An 11,233-nucleotide genomic window follows, 5' to 3' on the forward strand; every position below is an offset into this window, starting at 1 on the left:
TTTGCAACAGTAATGACTAATTATTATATGACATAATTACGACTACAGTAAATGTACAGTGTGCTACAGTACGTGCAACAGTTACAGTAAATTCACAACAGTAATGACTAATTATCATAATTAAAAAAAAATACCTGAGTACTCAGCTTCTCGCCTGGAGAGAATTCTCAAATCGCGAATGGCAGGAAAGAGAAAACAGAAGGCTTAAATCAGCTGGCATATGGGGCGCCCGTGGGGCTGGCGCCTCACTTGACATGTGGGGCGCCCGTGGGGCTGGTGCCTCACTTGTCATGTGGGCCGCCTCAGGGGCTGGCGCCTCACTGGGAATTCTGGGCCGCCCCAAGCCCAGGCGGTCAGGGCATAAATAATAAAAAAAAACAAAGGTTATTTTTAAAATTTCCTTTTTTTTAGGATAATAATAAAAATGGCCGCAAAACGTTGAGCCCAAAAAAATTATAATTTTAATATATTAAAAAAAATCAAAATTGAAGAGCCAAAAAATGATAAAACATTATAGAGAACACATAAAATTTATCCAACATTATTCTTGTTTTGTTTGTTAGGACGTTATGATAGGGGTGAAAACGGTATGGATAGTATCCGATACGTATTTGATCCATATCCGAAAATTTAGATGTGGATATCTGATATCCGAATATCCGTTTGGATAAGGATACTGATATAGTTTTACGTTTCAATTATCTGTATCTGAATAGTAGATATATTCCATATATTTTAATATATGAGGAGGGTTCCAATGCCTCATTTTTTTTTCATACCTCATATTTTATATTTTCGTTTTTAAAGTCCAAATTGTCGATCCGAATCGTTTAACAAAATATTTATACTAAAATATGCATGGAGATGAAATTTTATATTTTTTGGAATTTTTTCGCTATTTTTTAAGATAGGTACAAAATCACTGTTTTTGAACCGTTCAAAAAACAGTGATTTTCTACTCATCTTAAAAAATAGCAAAAAAATTTCAAAAAATATAAAATTTCATCCCTAACCATATTTTAGTATGGATATCATGTGGAATAGTTTGGATCGACAATTTAAAACTTTGAATATGAAGAAAATGAAAATATAAAATATGAGCTATGATGAGGTATAAAAAAATGAGGCATTGGAACCCTCGTCTTTTAATATATATATATATGAAAAAATTATGTCATTCACTATATTATAATTAGATAAATATTATGAACTTTAATATTATTTTAATAAATATTCAATCTGATCTGTATTAGTTTGATATGTGTGATATCTGTTCTGTATCCGTATCCAAAAAATAAAAAAAGAAATGTAAATATGATTTTATCACATCCGCTCGGTTTTCACCCCTACGTAGTGGTTTGCTTTTACCCGAACGGGTATGACCCGTTTTACCCGACCCGTACCCGTTACCCGAGGTACCCGTACCCGTGCCCGGGTAAAGGCGGGTAAACGGGTACACGGGTACGGGTTTGAGACGGACCGGACTCAATGATTCGGGAAAAAACCCGCCCAACCCGTACCCGTTTTACCCGTACCCGAAACCCGTCTACCCGCACCCGTTTTACCCGTACCCGCACCCGTTTACCCGACCTACTTTACCCTTTTACCCGTGTACTTTTACCCGTTTACCCATTACCCTTTACCCGTTTACCCGTTTTTTTTAAATTCAAAATTCAAAATTATTTTGCCGCCGAAAAAAATAATATTAAAAACAGAAAAAAAAACTAAAAAACAGTATAAAAATAAAAAAAATAAAAAAAATAAAAAATACCCGTACCCTACCCGCCCTACCCGACTACCCGTACCCGAGGTACCCGTACCCGTTACCCGGGACGGGCACGGGTTTGAAACGGGTAGGGTACACTTTTTTAAAACCCTACCCGACCTACCCGTACCCGCCTACCCGCCTACCCGCCCTACCCGTACCCGCCCTACCCGACTACCCGCCCTACCCGTACCCGAGGTACCCGTACCCTACCCGAATTCAATCCACTACCCCTACGTTACGAGCATCAAATCTTTTTTATCGGCATTAACATGAGAGCTCAAACACAAACTCATAATTTCGGTAAATACTTGATTAACTAGGATAAATAGGCAAAAGAATTGGAAAGTCTCTGTACAATGTACATTCATGAACCGCGTGTAGGAGAAAAAATGTGAAGACTAGCAGGCTGCACTGCTGCAGGCCTGCAGCTGGAGGGAGTCAGCGAAATGAGCGGCTGGTGGGCGCCGCATGTCGCGACTTCGCCTCCCGCACACACCATAGGGCACAGGCCACCACCACACTTTCTAACTTTGTGACGCGTGTCAATTTTTTACCGCTCTCGTGGGGCCCACCGAGCTGCTCACATCTGGCTTTTCTCCCGGACGTATACGGCGGAACCCCTGACGGCCGCTTCCAATCTTTCTTTCTTTCTCTTTTCTTTTTGTTTTTTTTTTTTTTTTTTGGAATTTAGGAAAACCTCAATCAGTGCTTGCCGTTTTGCACGCTTTATCAAGTCAAGTCTATATCGGGTTATCGGGTTGTTCCCGCCAGGGACAGCAGAATCTTAGTAACTGTTCCGGATCTAAAGCTTTTATTGAAATAAATTTAACATTTATGGCCCGTTCGGCTCTCTACTGGTCACCGCGGGAAAAAAAAAATTTGCTCAGAGCTAAGTTTTTATTCCCACGGTGAACAGTAAAATTCAGTTCAAAATTTTTGATTTCCACACCCATTCCTATTCCCTACTGGGCTGCCGAACGGGCCCTTAGGCTGTGCTCTGCAAAGGGAAGTGAAATGTCATTAATCCAAAAGGGAAGAGAGGAAGACGAGAATTCAGTAATCTCACATTTCAATTTGAAAGTGAATGTTTTTGTCAAAAATCAACATAGCGATAATTTTGACTTCCCTCTGTACAGTGGTTGTTCACCTTCGTTCTCTCTTTGTTTTTTCTCTTCTGGAGTAGGTAAAATCGTCGGTCAGCTGCAGTCTGAGGTGAAACTCCCCTTCACACAGTGTTCTTCTCTTCTCTTTTCTCCGCGTACCTCCAACTAGAGCACACCCTTAATGTTATACCTTCTCTAATCGTTTATATAATTCAGAAAAGTTACAAACATTAAGCACAATTTCTGTTTTTTTAGTAAACTTTTATAATTTAACTCTACACTAATGATATGTTTATTTAATTAAAAAATAAAATGTCCTGTAAATATATTCTGTTAAATAATACTATTTTTATTAAATTCAGCTTCTTCTTTTTTTAAATTAAGTATTTTTATAATAAGCTTTTTTTTATTCCGTTTGCAAAGTAAAAGATATTTGTTTCCCATCTTATATATTTTATTTTGAGTTGTATTATTTGTAAATATACTGACATCTGTTTCCCTCCCTTTCACAATACACAGTCCAACACGCGGCGCTGAATTAATGTAAATCCAAACAAAGATATGTTCCAACTTCCAATTCACGGAACACTGCCACTATAGATATATATTTTCCGAGACATTAATGCCCTCGTAACTGCCTACGACCAAGTTTTATTTCTGAGGTTATTTCCGTCCATGCAGGGGCCCGCGTACCTATTGAAGAAAGAGGCAACAGTAGGCCGGGACTGAGACGACATGGGAATGTTAAGTGACGAAAATGCCCTTGGAAATCGGAAAAACGCTGGCGGCTTTAATACCAAGTCACTAGGTTGCTTCGGTAATTAAAGCAAAAACCAGGGGTAATTCCGTCTTACATAGTTCGATTAAGTATGGCGTCGGCGTGACAAGTTGCAATAGAAATTCCGACAGCGACACCTGAACGACTTTGCAAGTCTCTCTCTCTCTCTCGAGTCGTTTTGAATTGTTGTTTGTTTTGTGATATTTTCTCGATTTGAATTTTGAATTTGGATAAAATGCACAATTTAAGTACACACAACATGGATTTCATCCGAAAAGATACTACTAATCTCATTTATAACAACATCAGGAATCAGAACTGTATGTACAATCAGCCAAGAAGGGTATCTATCCTTCGAAAAACAAAAAGAAAAATCATGATTTAAAACGAAACAGGGAAGTTTTCCGATCTAAGATAAGAGAATCTGGACCGTCAGATCTCAAAACGGGACAGCTGGAAGGTTGAGATCGATCAAAAGACCCCTTTCTCTACTACTCTCAATAACCTTCTTCTCCGATTCATCACCTCCACCTGGTTGTCCCAGAGCCAGATCGCCACCATCCATCCGCCACGCGTACATGCCCCAACCAAACGGAGCCGGTGGAGGAGGCGGAGGCGCCGCCACTTCCTCGGAAGGGTAGAGAAAATTAGTCTTGGCTTTGGGACCTCGGAGAGAGCGAGCTGCTTCGTCGTATGCTCGAGCAGCTTCCTCGGCTGTATCAAAAGTGCCAAGCCACTTGCGCGTCTTCTTCCATGGATCCCGAATTTCAGCTGCGAAACGGCCCCACGGGCGCTTGCGAACGCCTCTGAAGTGTTGTGGTGTGGCGGCTTGGGGAGGCGGAGGGGAGGTGGCGGTCGGGTGGCGGAGAGTCTCTACTGCCATTGCTGTAGACTACAGGTTCTCTATTTGCTTGACTGAGAAATTGGCTTTGTTTTGTTCGGCAAGGAAGGAGGAGGTATTTATAGAGGGAATGGGGTCATGGCGGGTCTGAGGGTTTTCGTCCGACAGGATTTCTTCTTGTTTGTTCATTTTCTGATCTAACCTTAACTTTTTCACTATTTACATTACATGTCTGGTAGGTTTCTGATTTAATTTGTTCATCTTTTCTTTCTTTGTTTCTCTTTATTGTAAATATATATTTGTATTGAAAATCACAAGACATTATTAATAGTTTAATACTAATATTTGTGTTGTTTAAATTAAAATTTCAACTCTTCTTTAATGTCATATATTTTTTTACTTAATACTAATATAGTTTTACATCTAGTTGATAGAAAGAAAAAAAAAAAAAACACATACTCTGTGCGAGCTCAAGTTATTAGCTTGTAGTTTATTTTTGTTGGTTTTAATAATTCTACAGCACGTAAATAACAATGACCAGGTAATAATAAGATATAATGGTTGAAGTTACAAAATTTATAACTGATTGACACTAATATTTTTCTCTCATTACTATTAGCGTTCATGACTACTCCTTTTGTAGATAATTAGCAATGATCAAATGAATAATTACTTCATTTGAATAAAATAAAATCACAGTGAACATGTGCCACATTTTAATGAGATCTTAAAAAGGTAAAAGAGTGATAACGGTAATTGGATGATTTGAATTCGCACCTTTTTTTACTAAAATTGGATAATATTAATATGTACTCGCTATGCAGACTGTAATATTGTGTCACGTGTCACACCAGTTAATTCTTCTCAGTGGACACTAATGTTCAATTATTGAATAGGTTATTTTTTATTTTTAAAAATAGTAAGTACCGACAAAATCAAGTTAATTTCAAAAGGTAGCCAATGACGACAAAAATAGCAAGTACCGACAAAATCAAGTTGATTTCAAAAATTAGACAATGGCGGCCGGATGATTAAAAGATAATTAATAATTTCATGATATTTATTCGTGTGTCCCATTCTAATTAATTATTTAACAGACAGTGTATATTACATGATACAACATATGCAACCTCGTATTTTTTTATGCCACATATTCCAAAGAGATGTCCAAGCAACATGTATAAACAATGACCAATTCATTAATTATTTAATTTAAATTGACAACGTTACAACCAAAAGATATGCAATGTGTAATATTTTGTCACTTTCGATATCCAAACTGACTCTTTTAGAAAATAACTACTCGCCATTAGATAATGAATCTTACTGGCTTTAGTAAAAGAGACAACTATGACTGAATGTTAAAAAAAAAAAAAAGTGACAACTGAGTGCTATATTTTATATGCAATTTTGGTCATCGTCAGTGTCACATTCTAATTTACTCTCTAAACCTAAAATGTATAAATTTCATCTAAAATTTGTTTCATAAGAACAATTAGTTATTTTATTTTTTTTACGAAATTCAATTAACAAATAACTTTTTCTATACATGAAGATTTTTTTTGATGTACTGAAAATATTGTTAAATTGCTGTTGATGAATGAGTCTCAAATATAAAATTAGATAATCTGAAAAACGCACTCGAATATAAAATGAATTACAAATAAGAGGAAGTTCAAGGGGTGGAAGTGGAAAATGACAATTCTTAATTTATTTTTAGGATTAAAATATAGAAAGGAAGCGTGCGGTGAGATGGGTTGCATACTTGCATTGAATGGAGGCTGTTCTATGTGCTGCCGGCCTGCACGAGACTTGGTCCTCTGAAATATCGTTCAGTGAGTTGTCATTTCAAATGAATGTATGATTTGATGTCAGTGACACAGATTCTTACATGAAATAGTCAAAGATAGCAGATGAAGAAATTGAAGAGCAGCCCGTTTTAAGTTTGAGGGAAGTGATGCACGTGAGATTAGCACGTGACTCCCGCAGCGGAGCATGTAGGCATGTAGCCGATCGGTTCCTTCCCATCTGTATGTGCTGCGACTAGGGAAACCAGGCTTGATAATTGCCAGCTTTCAGTTCCCATTTCTCTGTTATTTCCCAATAATTGCAGGAGTTTCAAATTCTAAATATAAGATAAGACAATTACAAAGTAACTGTTATATAAGATAAGACAATTACAAAATAACTGTTATATAAGATAAGACAATAAATATCTGTGAAAACATACAACTGTAAGCAACATTAAAAATGCATAGGGAGTATGCATATTCCGTGGACACAGATTTGATCATTCTTGCTTGATTGGAGTGTTTGGAGCTTAGTGATGGCTCCTCTGTACTCATATCACAGCCGATAAGGTATTGAATTCAAACCAAATTAGAAACTAAATCAACCAGTTCAGGACAATCACCTCTAAACAAAACAAGAAGAAAAAAGGCAGAAAAAAAGGAGGTAAGAAGTAGCACAAAACAACACACAGATATCAAACCAAAAACAAAAGACATACCTATTGTACACACATGGAAGACCACTCGCCCTTCTGTCACCGAATAAAAAAGACACCCGCAACTGATTCGTTATTTCAGTCTGATACCTATCAGGAGGAGATAGAAGCAACACAAACGATCATGGCTTTTTTCCTTTACCGATCACCTCATCCTCATGTCACCCATCCATTTGTGTATAGAGTCGTTGAATCTTATTTCTTTTCCAGTTCCAGCTACCCCATTTACAAAAATTAATCTTATTTTTTTTCCTATTAGCTAGCTGTACTTCCATTGAATTTATGCACTGGTATGAAGTTTTTCTCATACTTTTTTTTCTTACCTTGAACATGAGTAGGATTTCAATACCTCGTGTCTTTCATATCTCATGATACTTCATATTTTATATTTTTCTTTTCCAAAATTCAAATTATAAAATTCGAACAACTAAACATGATATCCATACTAAAATATTCTTGGAGATTAAATTTTATAATTTTTGAATTTTTTTTACTATTTTTCACGATAAGTACAAAATCACTGTTTTCTTGATCATTCAAAAGCAGTACTGATTTTTCTATCTATCTAAAAAAATAGTAAACAAATTTAAAAAAAATATAAAATTTCATCTCCAACCATATTTTAGTATGGATAACATGGTAAGCGGTTCAGATTGACGATTTAGATTTTAAAAATATAAATATAAAATATGAGATATGATGAGATATGAAAAACATAAGGTATTGAAATCCTCCTCAAATATAAATATTTTACAAAGTATTATTAACGCAATAATTGTTCTTCATGTTTTCTTTATGTGGACATATTTGTAGACAATAATTAATTATATTGACCGGCTATTACCTATAGCCTATAGCCTATCAATCAAGTAATCAACATATGATGCATGCGCAACCAATGCTACTTGCCTACCCCTTGTTGCATTTTCTTTTCTAAATCAATAATTGTTAGTTGGGTCTCTCTCTCCGGTTTATAAAACTTGAGAGTTGAGTTGAGGCCATTGTGAATTTGTGATATGGCATTTTGGAAAGGTACATGCAACTAGTCTTGACGGCGCCGGCATATCACATTAATCAAAGAACTAGATCTTCTGTGGCAACAACTCGTGTACATGCAAATGATCTACTTGATATAATGGTTTAGTTCTGTCACACTAACATAGTGACAAATGAATTATTCGGGTTCCGTTCAGCGATATCAAAAATTGTGATTCGGAAATAATTCGGGTATAATTCAAGAATGATTCGGAATTGTCCGTACCATAAATCTTAGTCCTGTAAGAGAGCAAACAAAAACAATGTTATGAGAAAAATTCGTAAAATTCGCGAATTATTTCAGGTTTAATTCGGTCAAAGTTAGGTCAACCGAATAATTCGGTGTTCGATTGGACATCACCCAAGAAACGAATTATTTGGATATTATTCAGATATAATTTGCGAATCTCGTGAGTCATGACTATCTCTCTATCTAAAATATTAGCAAACAATGTAGGTCTCTGTACCATAGTGACAAATGAATTATTCGGGTTCGGTTCGGCGAGATCAAAAATTCGTGATTCGGGTATAATTCGGGTATAATTCGGGAATGATTCAGAATTATCCGGATCAGAAATCTCAGTCCTGCAAATGAGCAAAAAAATAAAAAAATAATTGTTCTTGGAAAAATTCAAGAAAAATTCGTGAAATTGGCATAATTCGTGAATAATTAGTGAATAAAAAAATAATTGTTCGTAAAATTCGGGAATTATTCGGGTTTAATTCGGTCAAAGTTCGGTCAACCGAATAATTCGGCGTTCGGTTCGGCATCACCCCAAAAAAGAATTAAACGGGTATAATTTGGGTATAATTCGGGTATCTCACTCATAGTAACAAGGTTCGCGTTTTATTCGCGAATAAAACGCGAATAAAACGTTTTTTAGATATTACCGAATCGATTCGCGAATAAAACAGTTGACCGAACTTTTACCGATTTATTCGCGAACAAAACGCGAATAAAACGTTTTTTACGAATTATTCGCGTTTTATTCAAAAATTCGTTGCTCTGTAATCCGTGCTGTTGAGTTTTGAAATGAGGCTGATGCACCACGTGGGTCATTGGTGAGGCAGATTTTTTGAAATTTGAAAGACATGTGGATCCCACCATGTGGCTAAGTACTTATACTCACTTTAGATTTCATGTGGCAACTACTTTATGTACCGTAATTTGTTTTTGTTTTTTTTTTTGCAATTCTTATAAATCAAGATCTCTGGTTCGGATTCAATGTACGATCCCGAATCATTCCCGAATTATACCCGAATTATACCCGAATCACGAATTTTTGACCTCGCCGAACCGAACCCGAATAATTCATTTGTTACTATGATCTCACTATGCTCTGTACGACACAATTATATATATGACAATATGAGAGATGCATAGAACATCAGGAAATGAGAAGAAAGGGCTACCGGACTAGTGGTTGCCTGTCTGCCTGCCACGATGCATTCTTTCTTAAAAAGAAAGAAAGGATGCGCCGTGTCTTGGAAAAAAAAAATCTATCGAGGAATTGCAACAATTTAAACTATACATTTCAATCAACGGATTAAATTAACTTCAGCTTTTATATCCTTTTTTTATCTATCCGTCCTTATCGAATTTATTTATTAATATAAAGTTAGACTCTATTCTAACGATTTGAGAATGAACGAGTCAGATTGTAAGAGAAGGTTTTAAAGACAATTCTTTTTTTTTTCCAACTTTAGATTAATACATTTAATAATTTTTTGCGAGCAAAGCTAGGGTGTAATGTGCTCACCAAAAAAATTTGGTGAGTGCAGCTCCAAAAGTGTATTAGATCGACTTTAAATATCGAATCTAAACTGTTTAAATTTATGTACTTCATTAGTGATGCATGTACATGCAAAATCTTGAAAGTTTTGAGTTTATTTGCTACAAGGTCAAGCAGTCAAAGAAATAAATATTTTATAAATTAATTTATAAGTTGTTTTATATATTCAATTTTTATCATTTCTTTGATCGCTTGACCTTGTAGCAAATGGCATCCCCTGAGCAATATGTGAACCAATTCAATTCAATTGACAATGAACAACTGACATTTGTTTGACACCATCAAATAAAATGTGTAAGATTGGAGGGCAATTGAGGTTGTCCAAAAAATTTATTTTAAAGAAATGTTATCAAATATAAAATTTTTCAATTCAAATAAAGTCTGAGATGAAATGAATTAGAGTTTTTCATGTGAGTCCACCCTCTTCCGCCGCTCATTTAAATACTGTCGTTCAAATAGAGCCATCGATAATAAACTGCGTCCCACATAGATTTGTGGTATAAATTTATATATATATATTTTTTTCTAAAATTCAAATATTTAATCTGAACTGCTAAATATGCTAAATATAATTTAGGCCGAAAATCAGTAATATAAAGTTTGTCGACGGTTTAAAGTAGTGATTTTTTACCACCTAAAGAATAGTTAAAAGAAATTGCAGTTTGAATTTAAAAAATAAAATATAAATTCATAATACAAATGTACATCGGTGAATTGCAAAGTATCATAACTTAACTCAAACGAGATTTAGCCCAATAGCCTTTTTGGGCCTTGAGATTTGAAGATCAAATTAATATTAGACCTTTGAATTAGATTGGTTAATTTTACTGAAATAAATTATTGGGAAGAAAAGAGAAAACATGTTAGTTTGCAGCACACATTGGCAACATACATTTGATCTCTCTGGTATCTATCTTATCAATGTTATAATCTGGGATGTCCGTTACTGTTCACCTACAGTAAATTTCCGATTTTCATCCGTTAGATAGAGATCTAATGACTAATTGCTTTTCTCCTTTTATTGACGCGTGTCCCAAACCTATCTAAATTTCTCTCTCCTGTCTGTGCGGTACGAAACCTTTATCGCTTTGTTTCTGTCTAAACCTCTCCACCGCCTCTCCGTTCTCAGCTTCCGCCCACCCACATTCGTATTTTCTCTGCCGATTTCTTCTCTCCTCTCGCTATTTTCGCTGCCTTTCACTGTTTTTTCTAACGAGTTGGACTCCGACAACACGGTTTTGGAAGGAGTCGATAGCAGGCGCTGGATTTCTTCGGAACCGTAGAATATGTGAGCTCTCTATTTTATAGTTCTAATTCTGATTTTGCCAATTTAGGATTGAAAGTTGTCATTTGTAGATTTGTAATGGTAATTCTTCCACCGTAACTTTGTGCTAATATAATTTTTCCGA

The 11,233-nt window shown here is 35.7% G+C and overlaps 1 protein-coding gene across 1 annotated transcript; it reads right to left on the reverse strand.

Moving 5' to 3' along the window:
* Positions 1-3,911: 3,911 nt before the first annotated feature.
* Positions 3,912-4,586, reverse strand: LOC144555593 (ethylene-responsive transcription factor FZP-like). Its single transcript, XM_078303986.1, has one exon. It carries the CDS (start codon positions 4,530-4,532, stop codon positions 4,089-4,091), a length of 444 nt encoding a protein of 147 aa, XP_078160112.1. The 5' UTR covers positions 4,533-4,586; the 3' UTR covers positions 3,912-4,088.
* Positions 4,587-11,233: the final 6,647 nt, after the last annotated feature.

This window comes from Carex rostrata, chromosome 6, assembly GCF_964058835.1.
Source record: "Carex rostrata chromosome 6, lpCarRost1.2, whole genome shotgun sequence".
NCBI lineage: Eukaryota > Viridiplantae > Streptophyta > Magnoliopsida > Poales > Cyperaceae > Carex > Carex rostrata.

Coding starts and splice junctions, on each gene's coding strand:
- LOC144555593 (XM_078303986.1), bottom strand. CDS start 4,532: ATGGCAGTAGAGACTCTCCGCCACCCGACCGCCACCTCCCCTCCGCCT.